The 22,229-nt window shown below is 38.6% G+C and overlaps 1 protein-coding gene across 1 annotated transcript in view; it reads right to left on the reverse strand.

The window, feature by feature from the left end:
* Positions 1-22,229, reverse strand: part of CCDC146 (coiled-coil domain containing 146) — a 60,471-nt gene that overhangs the window by 19,206 nt on the left and 19,036 nt on the right. The window contains exons 4-8 of the mRNA XM_043462954.1: positions 19,315-19,372; positions 17,251-17,427; positions 15,090-15,163; positions 13,976-14,203; positions 13,137-13,323 (exon numbers count right to left, since the gene is read on the reverse strand). Of these exons, the coding sequence (XP_043318889.1) occupies positions 13,137-13,323; positions 13,976-14,203; positions 15,090-15,163; positions 17,251-17,427; positions 19,315-19,372 (724 nt within the window). The remainder of the gene's footprint in view (positions 1-13,136; positions 13,324-13,975; positions 14,204-15,089; positions 15,164-17,250; positions 17,428-19,314; positions 19,373-22,229) is intronic.

The raw sequence follows: 22,229 nt of genomic DNA on the forward strand, positions 1-22,229 counted from the left end.
CATTTTCTCAATTCTCCACAAACCCAGCCCTCTAGTTTCAGGAGGGAATTAAGTGTGCTTTGTTTGTGAGAGAGGTAACAAGGTGAACCATTGGTAGCAGAGCTTCCTGGCTGCCTAGCCAATATCTATCCTCCACTTTGACCTTACTAACAGAACCCCAGTTTTGTTCAGAGCTGCTGTATATCCAAAAATCTTCAAACTCCTTCAAAGTTGGGGGGTGATGATAAGAGCCAGGGTGGGCCAATAAAATGTAAGTGGAAATCTGGAGGGGCTCCTGGAAAAGTGACTGTTTTAGGAAGACAGTGTCAGCCAAGTCAGCTGCCATGTGCATTTTGCTCTCTGCTCTTCCTCGCTTCTGTATGATCTTATGCCCAAAGGCTTAATGGCCATTTTGTAACCTTGGAGAAAAAACATCCATGTTAAAGATGACAAGACAAGAAAGCTCAGAGGCTCTGTACTTTTCATTATGTGAAACTGCTTGGTGTGTGCCTATCTTTGGATTTTTTTTATTATTTGAATGAAGCAACCCCTATTTACTTAAGCCACTGTAATTGAGTTTCTACTACTTCTTGAAGCCAAATTGAAAACCTGATTGATACATCTTTTCCAAAGGAAATCTTTCTAAGGTAATCTGGGGACTAGGCTGGAATTAGGCTGAAGTTTCCACTAATGGAGAAGAGAAAAACTGATCAAGTATCAAAGTTCTAATATTAAGTTCTAGTACCGAGGTAAAGTAATTGACCATTATTTTCAAGCCCCTAAGCTGTATATATAGTATGTTTTGTAAGCTTATTCATTTTAGTTATTTATTTGATTTTTATAGAGTAGCATTTGATATATTTTTTAAAACTGTGCATTTATTGAAACAAAAAATGAAAAAAGTAAGTGAGAAATTAAACATCTTTGCTCCCCACTTCCACATTCAGATGCTACTCATCAGGAGGCAGCATTAATACTTTGGTGTCTGTTTTTCCTGACATTTTTAATACATGAACAAACATTTACTTTCATAAAATTAAGAAATTAGGCATATTCTGTTGTAAATATCCCAGTTACTTTGTATCAGTGAACTTCAGTTTCTTTAAGGCTGTTGTTTTTCTAAAATATTTCAAATTTTCATGAGGTCTGTGGAATTCTGGGAGAGTCTCTACAGTCAAAGGCCTAAGAGAATCAAACAGTTGTCCCTAGGGGGAAACAAATTTTGAAGAATAGCCTGATCCCTTCATGCTTATCTTTTATCTTTTTTGGTTTTGGAATGCTTGCAAGTCTGAAATGTTCAGACTGGGAGTGACTGGCTTGACCCACTCCTATTTTCAAGTACTGCCAGTCAGCGTAGGACCATGGCTGGGCTAATTATAAGTCATAAGTTCAAAGAGGATGTTAGTCTCCCCCTGAAACTGAACTAGAACAAAAGCATAGACTTTTCTTGAAGTCAGTGACAGAAAAGGACTTTTATTTTCATTTCTGTTCTATGCTATATGAGTGTTATTTTATGGACTTAATAGCTAGAAGTAGTCCAATATAAATAGCATTTCTTTACTAAAATATGAACAACTTGTGAGCATGCTACCACAATTTCTTCTTTGGTCAGGAGAAATCCCTTATATATTTGTGTCAAGTGAGATAAGTCTATAGTGGCAAACCTCATCATCAGAAACAGCATGCAGTTAGCTTTATTGTACTCTCTTAAATATAACTTGATAGCTAAGGATTACCAGATAGATGAGAAAAATTTCTAGTAAGAAAGAGAAAAAATAAACAAGAACACAAAACACACACACACAAAAACAGAAAAATGTAATTTTCAGAGAGAAGAAAAAAATAAAAAGCTATTATTAATATCTTTGGTGAGATTAAAAAAAGATATGAAGTATGCATAAGGGTACAATAAAAAATAAGCATTAGGAGAAAAATAGCTTATGGAAATTTAAAATATAACAGAATGGAAGAAAAAGTGGAAGAAATTTCCCTTGTAGCAAGTCAGAAAAACAAAACAGTGGAAAATATGAGAAAAAAAAGAGAAGAAAATTAAAAGGATTCTTTGAGAAGGTCTAACATCTGGATAATAGAAGTCCCAGAGAGAGAATAGTAAAATAAAAGTGGACAAACTTGGAGAAATTATTTAAGATGGTGTTTCAGAGATGAAAAACATAAGTCTCTTTATGCAAAGAACCCACTCTGTGTCCAGTACGATGGCTAAAAATAGAAGCCTCACAAGTGGGAACTTCATTGTGAAATTTTAAATTTTGGGAGGCAGTAAAAAATCCTACAAGTTTCCAGCATGGAAAAAAAGAAAAACTGGTTTCAAACAAAGAATCAAGCGTGAGAATGGCACCAAGTGTCTTAGTAGTGCAATAAAAGACAATTGATCTATACCTTCATTATGAGGAAAAATAATTTCCAATTAAAATATCATGTCCAGTAAAATTATTAATTATCTGTTGAGCTAAAGTGAGGATAAAATATTTCTCGATATGCAAGGTGTTCTGACAATGCATTTTCTGACACACTGGTCTTAAAAGATTAGTTTCCATCCACCTTTTCTCAGGGAAAGGTGAATGATATTCCCTTCCCACAAAAAGAGAGTAAGTCAAAGAGAAATAGAAGAGACTCATGGAATACAGGATCTAACATAGGAGAGAGATAAAGGGAGTCACCAAGATGGTGAGTAAGGCTCCCAAGCTGGGGAGTGTACATGTAGAGAAGTTAGACCCAATTTGCAACAGATCAGAAAGCTGAGAAGGGAAAAGCAGCTTCTGATATCTGGCAGTTGACCTGGCCCTCACAGCTGGTGTTCTGTTGAACACAATTTCACAGAAAATCACCATCAGACAAGACCATTCTATGATCATAGACAAAAACAAGACCACTTTGTATTTGTCTTTGGTCACAGATACAAACAAGAACATTGTCCAAGCCACAAAATATCATGTATTCCCGTCTCCTGGTCTTCCTTGCTTATTATAGCTTTAGCCTCAATCTAGTCTTTTCTCTTTCTGCCATAAAATTTATTTATTTATTTATTTTTTTAATAAGATACTCATTCATAGGATTACCCTCACTTTCTGACAATATTCAAATCTAAGGCAAAGTCCTGTTTTCTTAAAACATCCCCCAAAACATATAACACCAGCCCCAAACCTATATGTCCTTTCTCATAGGCTATATGCTGAGACCCTACTATTCCGCCTGGTGTGTATTTTCTCTTGCTGCAATGAGTAGTAAACTCAACTCATTCAACCATAGATGTGTTCCTACTGGTCTTTGGCTAGAGATTACTGAAAAGTCTCAGAAGTGATTTCTATAAGAAGATTAAATGAATAGACTACCAAGTGTGTTTTAACATGCTGAGAGGAAATTTACACAGTAACAGGACAGTTTGGGGTTGAACTAATGATAAATACACAGAAAACTACAAATAAAAACACAATGTATATAAATATTGGGGAACACAATTTTGTAAGTAATTATCTAATGTGATTCAGGTGTGAATGACATTTATTCATAATAATGCAAATATGAAACTTCAAAATTGCTAAAATTATAGCATAAAGCTGTTTAGTATATGGAAGGACAAGAAATAGGTATGTTCAACAGACACGGTTTAAAATAAGCTTGAAAGTGAAGTCTCTTAGTCATGTCTGACTTTTTGTGACCCCTTGGACTTGTAGCCCACCAGGCTCCTCCATCCATGGGATTTTCCAGGCAAGAATACTGGAGTGGGTTGCCATTTCCTTCTCCAGGAGATCTTCCTGACCCAGGGATTGAACCCAGGTCTCCTGCATTGTAGGCAGTCGCTTTACTGTCTGAGCCACCAGGGAAGTAAAAAATAAGCTTAATCCTCATCTTTTATAGTGAGAAGTATTTTTTGTTTTTTTTTTTATCTTTTTTATATATAATAATTTGCATCTAGTTATATCTTTTTTTTTTTAAATTAGTTGGAGGCTAATTACTTCACAACATTTCAGTGGGTTTTGTCATACATTGATATGAATCAGCCATAGATTTACACGTATTCCCCATCCCGATCCCCCCTCCCACCTCCCTCTCCACCCGATTCCTCTGGGTCTTCCCAGTGCACCAGGCCCAAGCACTTGTCTCATGCATCCCACCTGGGCTGGTGATCTGTTTCACCATAGATAGTATACATGCTGTTCTTTTTGAAACATCCCACCCTCACCTTCTCCCACAGAGTTCAAAAGTCTGTTCTGTATTTCTGTGTCTCTTTTTCTGTTTTGCATATAGGGTTATCGTTACCATCTTTCTAAATTCCATATATATGTGTTAGTATGCTGTAATGTTCTTTATCTTTCTGGCTTACTTCACTCTGTATAATGGGCTCCAGTTTCATCCATCTCATTAGGACTGATTCAAATGAATTCTTTTTGACGGCTGAGTAATATTCCATGGTGTATATGTACCACAGCTTCCTTATCCATTCATCTGCTGATGGGCATCTAGGTTGCTTCCATGTCCTGGCTATTATAAACAGTGCTGCGATGAACATTGGGGTGCACGTGTCTCTTTCAGATCTGGTTTCCTCAGTGTGTATGCCCAGGAGTGGGATTGCTGGGTCATATGGCAGTTCAGTTTAATCTCACACTGTTTTCTCCATAGCTGTACTAGTTTGCATTCCCACCACAGTAAAGAGGGTGTTTTTCTCCACACCCTCTCCAGCATTTATTGCTTATAGACTTTTGGATAGCAGCCATCCTGACTGGCGTGTAATGGTACCTCATTGTTGTTTTGATTTGCATTTCTCTAATAATGAGTGATGTTGAGCATCTTTTCATGTGTTTGTTAGCCATCTGTATGTCTTCTTTGGAGAAATGTCTGTTTAGTTCTTTGGCCCATTTTTTGATTGGGTCATTTATTTTTCTGGAATTGAGCTTCAGGAGTTGCTTGTATATTTTTGAGATTAATCCTTTGTCTGTTTTCTTCATTTGCTATTATTTTCTCCCAATCTGAGGGCTGTCTTTTCACCTTACTTATAGTTTCCTTTTTTGTGCAAAAGCTTTTAAGTTTCATTAGGTCCCATTTGTTTATTTTTGCTTTTATTTCCAATATTCTGGGAGGTGGGTCATAGAGGATCCTGCTGTGATTTATGTCGGAGAGTGTTTTGCCTATGTTCTCCTCTAGGAGTTTTATAGTTTCTGGTCTTACATTTAGATCTTTAATCCATTTTGAGTTTATTTTTGTGTATGGTGTTAGAAAGTGTTCTAGTTTCATTCTTTTACAAGTGGTTGACCAGTTTTCCCAGCACCTCTTGTTAAAGAGGTTGTCTTTTTTCCATTGTATATCCTTGCCTCCTTTGTCAAAGATAAGGTGTCCATAGGTTCGTGGATTTATCTCTGGGCTTTCTATTCTGTTCCATTGATCTATATTTCTATCTTTGTGCCAGTACCATACTGTCTTGATGACTGTGGCTTTGTAGTAGAGTCTGAAGTCAGAAGGTTGCCATTTCCTTCTCCAGGAGATCTTCCTGACCCAGGGATTGAACCCGGGTCTCCTGCATTGTAGGCAGTCGCTTTACTGTCTGAGCCACCAGGGAAGTAAAAAATAAGCTTAATCCTCATCTTTTATAGTGAGAAGTAAAAATAATCAGGTCTAAAACTGAAAAATGAAGGAGTAGCATTATTCACATATTGCTTAAATGATGAAGATAGATCACAAGAATTAGCTAAAGGAAGAGGACTTAATTAAGAATAGGAAATAAATGGTGTATATGCTGTCATGTACCTTTCTATACCTGAGGCAGACATTGCTAATCAACTACAGAACTGATAAGCCAGTGCTGAGTCTCAGAATCCTTTGCAAAATGTTCACTACAGGGGGCTACCACCAGCTGAAGAGAATTGGCATTTGCTTTCCTTGGACCATATGATCTTTACAATTCCTCTCAGTTCTTTCATCCTATGATTATAATATGAATGTCTTGAGCAGGTGACACATGAAAGTATCATTTAAGAATTTTTTTTAATTTTATTTTTTTCATTTAAGAATATTAAATTAGTAGCAAAATGGAGAGTAGATTGAACCTGAAAAAAATAGAACAAAGGGAAAATAGCTGGTGGCAGTGGCAGTCATTCAGATGATGCAGAGTGGATACTGAAAGGCTTTCCTGAGGGTTATCAATAGGGCCTGAATATGCCATCCTTGCCACTGGAATGAAATAGCCATATTCAAAGTCTTATTCTGATTATAAAATTTTATTTAGCCTTTGAAAAAGTTTATATATATATACAGGAAGAAAAGCAACAGTTGTTTCTTGGTACCGTCTTCTTGGAACCACATACTTTCACATCTGTAATCACTTTATTCCTTGCAATAATCCCAGTTCAAAGGTTGAAAATGCCAAACATCAGCAGCTGTTCAGTGAATTTAGGATTTAAACCTGACTCTGCCTGACTCAAAACTGATGCTCTCCTCCATATAGTTGTCACAATTGCCTTGAACACTGGAAGGGAGTCACTAAGAGAAATGCAGAATCACTTCTAAGAGCAGAGAGAGATGAATCTTCTAGAAAACTACAAATAAGGGAAAAGTGCTATTGGAAAAAGCAGTCTCCTGCCTGCAGCCTTTCCACCCCCACTTGGCACGCACGCATGGCTACAAAAGAATGGGCTTTGGCCCTAGAACTCTTCCTTATGAAGAGATAGGGAATCCACACAGCCTGTACTGGGTTTATCACTTTGTATGGGAATATCTTTCCCTGTTTCAGGCACAGTGAGAACTCCTTGGTTCTGCTTAAGCCTGTATGTCAGTGGCCCTCAGGCATACTGCCAGCTTTCAGTATTTCAGACTCCACAAGAAGGATCAAGGTTCCTTTCACCGTAGTGAGACAGTTGTGAGCATAGGCCAATCACCCTGAGTTGGCCATCAGGAGAGACTGCTGGCCACTGGGGACCAAAGTTCACTACTGAAGCTGATCTTCCTGTCTCTCCTTTGTGGAGGTAGTGTTGTTCCATCCAGTACTTGACTGCTGTGTTTTCCTTGGTGACTCCAACACCAAGATGCAGTGGGCCCCCTCCCCAAGATAGGTGAGTGATGCATGTCATTCTGCTTCCTTGGGGTTGACGACCTGCGTGGTACATGACTTGGTGTGTACATACAGAAAATGAAATAGTTACTTGGTTAGAGGATTTTGTTGTTGTTGCCACAATCTTGAGCATGTTTTTATTTTGAAGGAAAATAACCTTACAGACATAATATTCCAACCCTTAAAACATGACAGTGAATGTCAAATCAAAATCCCTAGAGTCACTGAGGGGACTGTGTTAGAATGTAGATATGGGGTTTTATTCCTCTTCCATACCTCAGTGGAAGTCAGTAGGAGCTATGATTAAAATCAGAAGTGCACTTTAATGTGTAGTTTGATTTCCTGAAAGTGTGATATCTTTAAGAAATTCTCTACATTTCAATTTGTCATGGTTTTCCCTAACCCTAGCGAAATCTCTCTCCTTATGGCAGGCTAGTCTTTTTCTTTTTTTAAAGCCCAATAAAAATCATATATATTTCATGAAACTGCATGATCACCTGTATTTCAACATACAGAAACAGAGCCCATTGTACTTTAGTAATACTGGTAATATGGCACTTAAGGCTTTTCTTAATTAAAAGCCAGGAATCTTATTTGCCTTTCTTTGAAGGAAAAGACTGTAATAAGGGCAAAGTTGGCAAAGTGATGAACCAAAGAGAGAGGAAATTCTAGTTATAGACTTCAGAATTCAGTTTAAGATGTATATGGATGTTGGTTTTTTTTTTTTAACATTTTTCACATAACTCGTTATTTATTTTGGATATATTTAATTTTAAAGTATAATTAATTTACAGTGTTATGTTAATTTCTGCTATACAGCAAAGGGGTTCAGATATATAGAGAGACATTCTTTTAAAATATTCTTTTCCATTATGGTTTATCACAGAATACTAAATATGGTTCCCTTTGCTATACAGTAGGACTTTATTGTTTATCCATTCTAAATATAATAGTTTGCATCTGCTAACCCCACATTCCCACTGCATTTCTCCTCCACCTCCTCTCCCTTTTGGCAACCACAGATCTGTTCTCAATTTCTGTGATCCTGTTTCATAGATAAATTCATTTGTGTCATTTTTTTGGATTCCACATAAAAGTGATATTTGCCTGTATTTTCTCCCAGTCCATTGGTTGTCTTTTCATTTTGTTTATGGTTTCCTTTGCTGTGCAAAAGCTTATATGTTTGATTGGTTTAGTCGCTAAGTCGTGCCCGACTCTTGCAACCCCATGGACTATAGCCTGCCAGGTTCCTCTGTCCCTGGGATTCTCCAGGAAAGAATATTGGAGTGGGTTGCCATTTCCTTCTCCATTATGTTTCATCAGGTCCCCTGTTTCTACTTTTGCTTTTATTTCTATTGCCTTGGTTAACTGACCTAAGAAAACATTGGTACAGTTTTTGTCAGAGAATGTTTTGCCTTTGTTTTCTTCTAGAAGTTTTATGGTTTAGCATTTTATATTTAAGTCTTTAAGTCACTTTAGTTTATTTTTGAGTGTGGTGTCAGGCAGTGTTCTCTTATAACTTCATGAATTTTTAAGAGAATGTGTTCAACTTCCCCAACATAACTTACTGAAGAGACTGTCTTTTCTCCATTGTATATTCTTGCCTCCTTTGCCCAAGATTAACTGACCGTAGATGTGTGGGTTTATTTCTGGGCTCTCTACTCTGTTGCATTGATCTATATGTTTTGTACCAGTGCTATGTTATTTTGATTACTCCATCTTTATAATATTGTCTAAAGTCTGGGAGGATTATGCCTCCAGCTTTGTTCCTTCTTGGCAGGCCCACCTTCTACCTGCTCATGCCTAGACTTGGCAAATGCTTCAGGGAAGAAAAAGCCTACCTGTATCTGTTCATCCAGGAAGTGTTTACACTGTTATAGAATTTACTTCCACAACTCGCATACGTCTTTTAAACATATGTGATTTTTATTTTATTAATTTTTTTCTGGTTCTTATGACAGGAACTATGGTCTACTCCAATGCTTTATATCTTAACTGGAAGCAGAGTTACATTTTGTATTGTTTATGTGCCCTTTTATTTTAGATTTTCTGGTAAAGACAAACTTAATTCTGTTTCAGTTCAGTTCAGTTCAGTTGCTCAGTCGTGTCCAACTCTTTGTGACCCCATGAATCGCAGCACGTCAAGCCTCCCTGTCCATCACCAACTCCCAGAGTTTACTCAAACTCATGTCCGTGGAGTGATGCCATCCAACCATCTCATCCTCTGTCGTCCCCTACTCCTCCTGCCCTCAATTTTTCTCAGCATCCGGGTCTTTTCAAATGAGTCAGCTCTTCGCATCAGTCAGCCAAAGTATTGGAGTTTCAGCTTCAACATCAGTCCTACCAATGAACACCCAGGACTGATCTCCTTTAGGATGGACTGGTTGGATCTCCTTGCAGTCAAAGGGACTCTCAAGAGTCTTCAACACCACAGTTCAGAAGCATCAATTTTTCGGCGCTCAGGTTTCTTCACAGTCCAACTCTCACATTCATACATGACCACTGGAAAAACCATAGCCTTGACTAGACAGACCTTTGTTGGCAAAGTAATGTCTCTGCTTTTTAATATGCTGTCTAGGTTGGTCATAACTTCCTTCCAAGGAGTAAGCATCTTTTAATTTCATGGCTGCAGTCACCATCTGCAGTGATTTTGGAGCCCCCCAAAATAAAGTCTGACACTGTTTCCACTGTTTCCCCATCTATTTGCCATGAAATGATGGGACCAGATGCCATGATCTTAGTTTTCTAAATGTTGAACTTTAAGCCAACTTTTTCATTTCTTCTCTTTCATTTTCATTAAAAGGCTTTTTAGTTCCTCTTCACTTTCTGCCATAAGGGTGGGTGTCATCTGCATATCTGAGGTTATTGATATTTCTCCCAGCAATCTTGATTCCAGCTTGTGCTTCTTCCAGCCCCAGCATTTCTCATGATGTACTCTGCATATAAGTTAAATAAGCAGGGTGACAATATATAGCCTTGACGTACTCCTTTTCCTATTTGGAACCAGTCTGTTGTTCCATGTCCAGTTCTAACTGTTGCTTCCTGACCTGCATATAGGTTTCTCAAGAGGCAGATCAGGTCTGATAGGCAGATGGTCTGGTATTCCCATCTCTTTCAGAATTTTCCACAGTTTGTTGTGATCCACACAGTCAAAGGCTTTGGCATAGTCAATAAACCAGAAATAGATGTTTTTCTGGAACTCTCTTGCTTTTTTGATGATCCAGCAGATGTTGGCAATTTGATCTCTGGTTCCTCTTCCTTTTCTAAAATTCTGTTTAGTGTGTGTCATATTTTAGAACCAGTATTGTGACTGTTATCAGCTTATAACTGCTTTTGAGATCACCAATAGATATTTCTCTACGTGACAAGCTATCTTACTGCTCCCATTCAACTTATCTTTCTTTCCACTTTTAAGAAAAATGTTTTGTTGAGTCAGCATTAGCAACATATTTGATAGACTAACTTCACTTACTACTGGAATCACCATAGTAGATTACTAAAAGCCATGATAATTTTTGTCCTATTATTGTTTAAAGAAATCTTACTATGATTATTTGCTTAATAAACAAGGATTGTTTTATTAATAAAAGCAACATTTACTGGTCTTAAGAGCCTGCTATTCACCACATCTAGGTTTCCACCAATTCTTGGAATAAATATTTTAACTGCTCATCACTGTAGATCTCATTGTGGGTGAGGTGGAGTACCAGAAAGTCTGTGTTTATCCAAAGTTCCAACTTAACTTTGTAATGTGCAAGGCTTTGGGCTAAGATGGAATAGCTTGCAGTAAGCCAGTACTTTGAGTAAGAATAACTTGAAAAGTTAGATTAAAAAATATATTTGAAGGTATAAGATTTGCAAAGATCTAGAGTCTTCAAAAGTTCTAACATTATCTGGGATAAAAGAATTTATACTGGACTCTAATAAGTCAAGGATGAATGATGTAATTTTAAGGGTAGCCACTGAAAGACTAAAAAGAGAGTGCAAAACTAATGCATATCAAAAAATGGGGAAAATAGAAAATAGAAAAATTCATCTTTTTGATTAATTTGAAAGAAGAAAAGACGAGAAAAAAATGGTACAAAAAATAGATAAGACAGAGAAAAAGCAATAGTAATACAGTGGCCATAAGCCCAAATGTATCTGTGCATGCTCAGTTGTGTCTGACTTTTTGCGACCCCATGGACTGCAGCCCGCCAAGCTCCTCTGTCCATGGGATTTCCCCAGCAAGAATACTACAGTGGATTGCCATTTTCTTCTCTAGCAAATGTGCTTTTGGACTAAATACAAGAACTGAAAGGCAGAAATTTTCAGACTAGATATTAAAAAGTATATGCTGTGTATGAAAGACAGACCTGGATAAGGACACCGAAGGAATGAAAGTAAATGGATAGAGGAGGAAATAACTATGAAAACAACAACAAAAAAGTACTGTAATGGCTGATGTAGAAAATGTAAGCTTTTAGAGAAAAAAAAATTTTTAGAGTTTAAAACTTTTCAGTTATAAAGGAATCAATCTACATGTAGGAATTTTAATAAACCTATTAAAAATAGATGAGAAACATAAATACTGTTGTTTTAATAATAAAAATAATAAGCATTGTTTGTTTTGTAAAAGTGTGCAAAGCACTTTTCACCCCAGTGAGATGTAAAAAAGTTCATGAGTGCCATCTGACAGTAAGATCGAGACCTAGTCATTTAGAACATTCATAACTCTACAAGTTATTTTCACAATTTAATAAAAGTTGGTCTTTCAATCATGATAGGGTAGGTTATTGCCTCAGAAACAAGTCTAACTATCATTACCCAAAAGCATGAAAGCTTATTTCTTGCTCTGACAAAGTGGCCAGTCAAGGTGGTTCTTCAAGACCACAGTTGGCTCAGTATTCCTGGATGCATTTATTTACAACATTTCCATATAATCATTGGAAGTCACCACAATGGCCATGGGAGGGGGGAAAGGGGCTAGAGGTTCTCACACTGCTCTAGGATGGAAGGAACATGTGCCATTTCTGCCCACAATCCATTGACCAGAACCAGTCATATGACCCTGCTCAATCACAGAGGGTACAAGGAAGTATAAACCTTTTATATACCCAGAAGGAGAGAATTAGGCTTATAGGTTAGAGTTGGAAGTGTCTACCATAGCTGGAAACTCCTGTTTACGTTTCTGAGGTCATAAGAAAACAGGTATGATTTTTGTACTCCCAGCTGCTTCATCTCAGAGACTGATCTCTTTTTCACCAAAGGAAGCACTGGCCAAGGCCTGGGCATAGGGATGCAGTCCTTTTTATGATTCACTGCCTTTCAGCAGTACTTGGTCCATTAGCACAGGAGGTGCCATGTGAAAGAGGAGGGAATCAGAGACAATGGGACCAAAATCCCTCCATATGGGAGCACAGAGGTAGTAAGAAGGTAATAGCTATATTGAAGCTTCTCTAGCTGTAGTACACCTCTGATACACACAGAATTATTCAGGGAGCTGACACTGGGTTCTGATGGGCGTTGGCTAATTGGAGGTGCAGGCTGGCTGTCTATCCGTATTCACATCATCTGGTCTTGTTTCTGACTGTTGTAGTCTCAGTGACAGCATTCTGGATCAGACTCTTTGACCTCTTTCAAACATAGTGGTTCACTTGGTCCTACCCTGAAGTGAACCCATTAGCTCTTCCAGAACTGGATGGCCCGGCCCTACTGCTTCCCTGGCCAGGCTGATGCGTGATCCCAATAAGACATTTCTCTAATCTTGGGATAACAAAACGATTGAAACATTCTGTAAGGCTGGGCCTCTATAACAGATTTGATGCATTTTAAAGCTATCTTTTATCTTTTCTTTTCCTTTCCCTCTTTCCCTACTGACAGCAAAAACAAGTTCTTGAAATATTTTTGCTTCAGAAAGATGGTACTGAGGGAATTTCCTGGCTGTCTATGGTTAGGACTTTGTGCTCTCACTGCTGAGGGCCTGGATTCAGTCCCTGGTCAGGGAACTAAGATCCCACAAGCTGCACCAGTGCTTCTCAAAGGAAAAAAAGAACAAACCAAAAGCCAAAAAGATGGCACTGAGCTTGCAAACCAGATAGCAGTGTCCAGCACCCACCTCTAACAGAAGCCTTTGATGCAGTGCTTGAGTTTGAGTGAGCGCATCCCAGGACACTTTCAAGAGTAGCTCCATTTTTTTTAAATTTCGAAAATCTCGTTCTTTCTCTCTTTGCTTTCGAGAAAGTTCATCGTGGTAGTTATGCTTGTCAATAAGACAGTTTCGTAAATTGAGATCCAAGATCCCTCTGTTCCAGGTAAAAAGAGAATATGAAAGTGATTTGTCATCAACTGCCCTTTTTCAAGGTAGCATGGTCAGCAGATACATACAGAACTATTTTCATGTTAGAATCAAATTTTAAGTAATGCCAAAAGCAATTTCATTTGCAAGTTCTTGTCAGTGTCACAGTCATAAAAAACCAAATGGAAGAGCAAATTGGCAGAGACAGAAGTTCCTAGTTTCTCTGAAATTTTACTTAAAAATGAGAATTAACACTCTCCTAGAGACTCATATCACGGAATTGCTCCCTTTAGGAAAAATATCATGATTACCTCAGAAATACTGTAATCTGCAGGGGAAAAAAAAAATCCTTCAATTATAGCACACTCCAATGATACAATTTTCCAGAGGTACATTAGAGAAACTTAAAAAAAAAAAAAAATAGAATAAATTGCGTCCTTAAGATTTGGTCACAAGAAATTGAGGACAATGAAGAATAAAGGATAGAAAAATACTTTGAAATGCTTTATTTAATAATATATTTTTATTAATGGTAAAATGATTTAAAATTCTATAAAAATGTTTACTAAGTGAATATAAATCTGTTTGAGATTATTTTGAATCTTAAAAATATAAATCAAAGAAATATTTAGATGACAAAACACATTAATGTAACAGACCTTTCAGTTAGTGAACTTGCTTCGTTCTCTCTAGTTAATTCTAATAGCTTGACCAATTGGTTATATTCTCGCTCTTTAATTTCAAGTAAGGCCCGTTTGCCTTCAACTTCCTTTATTACATCCTCCTTCTCTTCCATTACAGCATTAATTTTGGTTTCAACTTTCTTTAGGCAATCATTTAGCTCTTTGAGTTCATATTCCAAGACAAGTTTTTTCTTTTCCATTTCTCTGTGGGGATACATACGTACATATATATGTATGTACACAACACATTCACACATACACATTTGCCTTATTTTGAGCCCTGAATGTCCTCACCTGTTTGTACTTTCTAACCAGGCAACAGAAGGTCTAGTCATAAAATCAGAAGTGAGATGAAGACCACAGATGAGTGGGACTGAGGGGGTATCTCCACTGAGTGTCCCTGAGGGTAAGCATTTGTCCAGCTTCCCTACATTCTCCCCAGGTCCCCAGCGCTACCATCTCTTGGGATTCAACCCTCATACTCTGAACTGACCTAAATTTCTCAACATTGGTACTGGTGGGGCTTGGGTTTTAGAACCACTACTACTGTCTGTCTCCTTTCCCCCCTCTTCTCCAGACTTTTGTATCTCCACTGATATGTCTTTTTTAGTTCCTCTAAACTTTGAGAATTTTCTCTGTGATTTCTGCCTGCAGTCTACTCTAAATGTGTAGGGGCTTATGCACACAGATAGCTGACAAGTGAAGAATTACTGTTTTTTGGGCTTCAGGCATCTGGCTAGCTGGCATATCTAGACCATGAAATTCTATGCAGTTCAAACAACTTATTCCATATGCAGTTCTGTTAAAGTCAGTTAGAGCTCTCCATAGAGATATGATTTATATATTAGAAAGAGAATATTGTCCCAAAATTAAGACATAAATAAAGTGTTAGGAATGACAGTAATGGGCTGCACCACATTCTTTTAAAGAACTTAATATGTACAACCTAGAGAGAGCCAAATGCAGATATTTCTAAAATTATAGCAGTAATTTGATATGTTCAGTGGCTAATATTCTTATTTTAGCATGTACACATAACTTGGGGAAATGTGGGCCGGAGGGATAGAAAATAAAAAATATTAAACCATACACTTTTTTGCGTGTTGTTTTTTCTATCTCTTTTCCAATTTGTACGGGGATGGATTGATGGTGGACCACTTCATCCTAGTAAAGAAATGGAGCCATGTTAAATTATGTACTCTTAATGAGAAGCAGTTAAGCAAATTAAATAGAAGAGAGAGAAAGGAGCTACAAGGTGTAGAATTTTTACTATCTGTCCTGTACCCTGCAGTGTGCTTTAATTATTCCATTTAATTCTCACAGTGACCTTTCAAGACCGTTGTGGTTACCATTTGAAAGAGGAGCTAACTGACTGTAGTGAATGCTGTGGGTGCTTTGCCCAGGTTCTCCTTATGGAGATACACCCATCCCTCAGAGGTTTTGAAGGCTGCTAACAGCTTATGCTTGCTCTCTCCATGGAGCGCCAGGGCTGTGGCGGTGATTGATGCGGAGGTCCAGCAGCCCACCCCCGACTCAGGGTGGAACAACTTCTGTGGTGCGATTCATGATCTGAGTTCCCCATGGGATCAGGTTGAAACCAGGGGTCTCCTGAAACCTTGTTTTGGCCTGACTTCTTCCACAGCTCTGTCCTGTTTCCCTCACTCACCTGTCGGATTCTCCTTAGAGCTTTACCTCCGTGAATACGCATCTTAATCTCTAAGGCTGAGGCTAAGAGAAGGTAAATGATTTTCCCAGAGTCACATAACTTCTAAGCAGTAAGGCCAAGATCAGAAGCTAACTTTGTCCAACACCGCTTTGCACTACGCTCTATGGATTCACGGAAGATTCACTTTTAGCCTCAAGAATGGTGTGTACATACATGGCAGGGGGTGTGGAAGAAACCCTTCCCACCTGAGGATCATGCTGGACTTTGGGGCCTGGGGTAACACAGATGCTTGGGACTTGAAGACATCCCTGCAGTGTGGTATATTTCTGGGGTCTTGCTCAGCAGTCTTGAGCAGATCTAAATTTTGTGAGGCTAAAACTTGTACAATTTGGGGAATTCTTTTTAAGAGAAAGAATCACAAGTTACAAATGCTAAATTAGGTTTAGGGCTTTGGAGGCGGTTCATGCATGTGAGAGGCTGCAGCCTTAGCTTCACTGGGTTCCTTGTAAATCCATCTCGGCTCAGTGTCCATGTTCTAGGTGGCAACTGGGTATGTCTTGGCCAACTGCTTCTTCTCTTAAGGAGGAGGTCAGAGTGAATCCTAATTCTAAGCCAAGGCATCTCAGATGTGTTGCTTTAAAAAATAACTCTAGGTTACTTAAATTGTTTCAAGACCTGTTGCAAAATATTTAAAAATAAAATGAATTTTAATTATTTCTTAAAACATAAATATGTTTTAGGAAAGAGTCAGACACAACTGAGCAACTGAACTGAACTGAAAGCATAAATATGGGCCTTGTATAATATTCACAGTGAGAGGGAAGTGAAGTGGAATGAAACAGGCAGACAAGGATAAAGTAATGTGTGTCAGTTGCTCAGTTGTGTCCGACTCTTTGCAACCCCATGGACTGTAGCCCACCAGGCTCCTTTGTCCGTGGGATTCTCCAGGCAAGAGATCTGGAGTGGGTTGCCATTTTTATAAAGAGGTTAGGACATTTGGTTGCTCTTGAAGGAAGTGATTGTGTTTGTGACACTGCTTTCTAATATTGGAAAATGCTTGGCGAGGTCTCAGTTCAGTCCAGTTCAGTCGCTCAGTTGTGTCCGACTCTTTGCGACCCCATGAATCGCAGCACGCCAGGCCTCCCTGTCCATCACCAACTCCCAGAGCTTACTCAGACTCATGTCCATGGAGTCGGTGATGCCATCCAGCCATCTCATCCGCTGTCATCCCCTTCTCCTCCTGCCCCCAATCCCTCCCAGCATCAGGGTCTTTTCCAATGAGTCAACTCTTCGCATGAGGTGACCACAGTATTGGAGTTTCAGCTTCAGCATCAGGTCTAGAGAAACCTTTTCTCCCAGTCAGGGCCCAACAGAGTGATGCTACTGAATATTCAAAAATCTTTTGTGAATCCCCAGAGCCCAGGTTTAGTTTGATAGGATCAATCACAACTGCATAACATTTCAGTTTGTGTGTTTTGGTCTTTGTCAAACCTCTGTAGTCAATGCAAAAAGTGCAGTGATACTCATGCATTTTCATGTCCTTGCAGATACAATGTCTACATATGTATGAGCTGAAGTAGCACACCTTTAAGGTGACCTGATATTCAAGCAGTTCTTCTAGCTCCTTCTGCTCCTTTAGTAATTGCTTTTGCTTAGATGTCAAATCTTCCCGTAAATTTTTAATTTCTAATTTCTTCTGCATTACTTCCTTACGTAATTCTTCAGTGCTTTCTCTCAATAGTCTCATCTTCTTCTCCATTTCCTTTAAAAGGCATGAAAACCATCAGGTTATACAGAGTCTGAGCAAGCATCTGTTTGGCTAAAAATAAAATTAAAAAATTTACTTACCATTTTGATTATATTTGTTTTGAGCTTCATAAAATATTTCTTACAGAGTTAAATGCAACTCTTGATTTCCAACCTTTTCAATAAACGCATAGCAATTATACTGTGTGTTAAACGTTTTACATTAGATTTGAACTCTTCTGTTTTTTTTAATTAATGCTCTTTTCTGTCTTCCTACATTTTAAATGTCTCCTTTTTCTGAGTTAATGTTTATTTGATACCAAAAGGCATTAGTAAAAATTTCTAGCCTTTTTCTAGTAGCTTTGTGATTTGACAAATCAGATACAAATAATGTTTGAATATCTAGGTTATGGTTAGTCTGAGTCACACGTGAGAGTTAAAGATTAGGGAGTTCATATTAGGAATGTCTAATCCTTGACATTCCTTAATCCCCCACTCTCATTAATACTACTTCTCTAACTCATGCACATTCTCCTCAAATGCCTTCTGCCTCAGACTCCTAACAGGGCTTTGACTGTTTCCCGTGACTGATTATCTGAGGAGTGTTTAGTTTATGAGAGAGAAGCCTTCTTGTACTCAGGAGGGTCACACATTACTAATGACTAAGGGGAAGGATCCACTTAGCTTTCTCTGGCCTTTCTGCTTATGGCTCTCTTCCACAGCTGCTCCTGGAGGTTAAAATTGGTGAGTGATCCTACGATCTGAAACTAAAATTCAACATACTTTTTCCTATAGAATCTCTGTTGAAAATGGTGGTTAGGAATACTTATATGATAGTATATAATATATACTTATATATACATTCTTACATTCATATATAATATGTATATTCATACATATAATATGTATAATATGTATATATATGTATATTACATATACTCATATATGTAATAGTATCTTACTCTATGTTTAACAGGTTTTTGTGCCTTGGAATTAAACCACCAACAACATACTTTTTTAATAAAACCATTCAGAAGGTATAGTGCAGTCCCATTCAATGTGATGTGTGCTGATTTTCCATTTACTTTCTATGATAGATAGCAAAAAAAAAGGGACATAAATTCCTCCTATTCTTGTTTGCATGCCTCTTTGCAATATGGCTGTGTCATATTTAGTGTAGGACCTCTGCCCCTTGATTCCAGATGTGGCACTATGACTTGCTTGGACCAATGTGATGTTACCAACAGTGATTTAAGCAAAAGCTCAAAAACTGCTTGTGTTGAGGTTTGCCCTTTCTTGAGATTATTTGTCTCTTTCTTGACACTGGAAACCCTTCCATCATCATGAGACTAACCAGTGACCTGTGACCTTAGACCGACTACACCAAAATGACTGACATAAAGCCATCCTAGGTCATCCAACCCCAACTGAGCCAGCTCAGGCTAGAAGAATTCACAACTGTTGAAAATAAGAAATGGCTGTTGTTTTAAACTAGTGTGTTTTAGGGAAGTTTGTTAGGCATGAATTACTAAGTGATACATCTGTATAAAAATTTCTTACAATAAGCTCCAGACATTCAGGAAGCTAAGAGAGTAATAACTGTAGCAAAAATAATATTTTTAAGTGGCAACCATAGAATCCTTTTTTCTTCTGAAAACAAAGCAGATATTGTCCAACCAAACACAACCTAAATTAGATGCCAAGGAGCTAAATCCTGTAATAGGCAGACTTATGCTTACTGCAGAAGTTATACAGGTTATTCCTTTCATCATCATCCATAGTTAAGACTTCTGGGCCTTTCAAATGTTTCAGGATATGGTTTCTGTGATAAACATTAATATTTATCAAAAAGGTTATTTCAATCCAGCTGTATTTAACAAAGTCTAGATCATCTAAGACTTACTCCTGGCTTAGGTATCTTCTCGAATTCCTTTAGTATGAGGTTTTTTTCTTCCACTAAGCTGAAAAAAAAAAAAAAAAACTTTGACAAAGTACAAAAAAGTAAACTATTTGCACAGTAATAATTTTCTACTTTCTCTTCTCAGAACACACTGTCAGGTGTGTTTGTCAGCCTGGTGTCCATCCTTCATGATGGCTTTACTGACTCCCACAGGCTCATGTTAGGGGCTCCCTCTCCAGTCCTCCCTAACATTGTACACACGCCCATCAAAGGAGTTTTCTCACCACATTGTAGCTGCTTGGGATCACAACCTCCCCTCCAGACTCAGGTTCCTTCCAGGCAGGCTCTGGGATTTTTCTTTATATTATTTACAAGAAACTAGCACCTGTCTGGATTACTGCTACAGCCTTTACTGGTTCCATCAAATTAGCAAATCCCACTAGCCAGTAGGTCTAAAGAGGCATGCATACCAGGTTTATTTTTATGAAACTGTATTTGCAATAAGTAAATGAAGGTTTTTGCAATAACTGTGTGCCACACAGAATTTTATAGGTTAGTTGTGTGGACTGTAGGCTGAAGCTGAATTTCTTCAGAGTTTTGAGTACTTACATCTTTCCTTTTAGAAAGAAAGAAAGTGTGTGACCCCATGGACTCACCCGCCAGGCCCCTCTGTCCATGGAATTCTTTCTCCAGGCAAGAACACTGGAGTGGGTAGCCATTCCCTTCTCCAGGGATCTTCCCAACCCAGTGACCAAACCCAGGTCTCCCACATGGCAGGCCAATTCTTTACCATCTGAGCCATCAGGGAAGCCCTTTCCTTTTAGAGCTTGTATATTTAGTTCAGTTCAGTTCAGTCACTTGGTCGTGTCTGACTCTTTGAGACCCCATGGACTGCAGCACACCAGGCCTCCCTGTCCATCACCAACTCCCGGACTTTACTCAAACTCATGTCCATTGAGTTGGTGATGACATCCAACCTGTGTACGTATTGCTCTTTTACTTCCAAGCTGTGGATCCTGTACCTCAGCTGTGTTGCCACCAGGGGGTGATAGTGTGCTGCCATCTCTGGGTTGCAAAGCCCACCTGCTTGTGCCTGAATTTCAAAATGGTGACATGAGACTCTCCCACAAGATAAGACTTAGTCTCTTCTTTAAATATAAAATGTTTTTTTTTTTCTTGAGCAAACATAAAATGGCTAATTTTTTTGAATGTTTCAGATTAATTAAATTTCAATCATACATTTTCCTCTTTTTCATTAAGAGCCATTGAAACTGAGGAGTTAGGGACCTCTTCCAAAGTCACCAGTCAAGGCTAAACTAACTTTCAAACTCAGCTCTATCTGACTTCAAGGCACTGTTCAGTATCAAGCTATACCTGGAATACACTATTATTGAAATATTCCACTGATTTTTAGAATTTAGATTGCTTTAGATTTTTTGCTTTTATAAATAATAATAGGCATCTTCATGCATTGTCTTTTTTCTTGTTTTGGATTCTCATTTTTGTGGGGCATTACTGGGATGAGAAAAAGTTATTGTGTGTGTGCCTTTTGATATACATAAACCTCTAACCTTTCAAACTGACATTAAAATCTAAAACTGACACTTGCAGCTTTCCTGACTTAGGGGTGTTTCAGCATCAGAGCTCATTCATTTCTTTTCTGTAGCAAGAGTCCTAACTGAAACCATGCCATCCAAGGATTTTGGTTTTAAGGACTTGTAGGCGAAGAAGCAATGCCGGAAGCCACGTGTGCTGCCAAGTGCACGAGGCATCATCCACCATCAGGAGCAGAATCAGCTTGACTGGGTGGAAGTTGTAAGAAGGTCAGTTTCTTATCCAATATAAGCAACAGCCATCACGAGTCAGGCTGTCCAAAGCTGGGCTGCTCTGCTATGGGAGGCTGTGAGCCCCCATCGCTGGAGGTGTTTGAGCACACAGTGAGTGGTTACTGAGAGGAGGTTTGGGTGATTCTGAGAGTATTCAGGGCTGAGAACCTCTTTGGAGACCAACAGTTCTCAAACTCTGACAAGAATAAGAATCACATGGGAAGTATGTGAGCAACTCAAATGTTACCTTGGGTGGGAAGGCCTGGACAGAAAGTGGAATGGTTAGTGTTAGAGTTGGATCCACCTTTTAAACATGGATCTAAGGTGCTTCCCTTTCAGTTATGAGGACTATATGCAGCAAAACCTGTTCTAAGCTGTTTCTGTTCTTGGTTGCCACAAGAACTTTTTTTTTTTTTTAATGTTTAGAAGGTAAAATCTGTTCCAGCTGTGAGTATTTTCCTTACTACTAATCCTGATGATCTGCATGTCCCTCTGTCAGTCTAACTTTCTGGAATTCCAGAGGCATCACTAAAATAATTTCTCTGTTCCTTTCTTATCAGATGTTTGTTTCTTGGTTCCAACTTTGCTATCGCTGTTGGACTAAGAATAGAAAATGACTGCTAAACCCCTGGGTGAGCACCAACAGGGATCGAGCCATGGCCGAGGAAGCAGTCACAAGGCCATGATCACACTGCCCAGCCCCGCACGCGTGCAGCACGCACATCCCCCTCCACGTCCACACCCGCCACAGACAGCACTGACCGTGGCTCTGTTTCCCCAGCTGACTAAGGCTTGTCAGGATAGTTCAGGTTTAGCATGAGAGACTCAGCTGATTTGCTGTCCAGATCTTTAGGATTTCTAGGAAGCAGAGAAGCCCCCAAATTCTACCCAAAGCAATCTATAGATTCAATGCAATCCCTATCAAGCTACCAACGGTATTTTTCACAGAACTAGACCAAAGAATTTCACAATTTGTATGGAAATACAAAAAACCTCGAATAGCCAAAGTAATCTTGAGAAAGAAGAATGGAACTGGAGGAATCAACCTGCCTGACTTCAGACTCTACTACAAAGCCAACAGTCCCATGCGAA

The sequence above is a fragment of the Cervus canadensis genome, chromosome 3, assembly GCF_019320065.1.
Source record: "Cervus canadensis isolate Bull #8, Minnesota chromosome 3, ASM1932006v1, whole genome shotgun sequence".
Classification (NCBI taxonomy): Eukaryota; Metazoa; Chordata; class Mammalia; order Artiodactyla; family Cervidae; genus Cervus; species Cervus canadensis.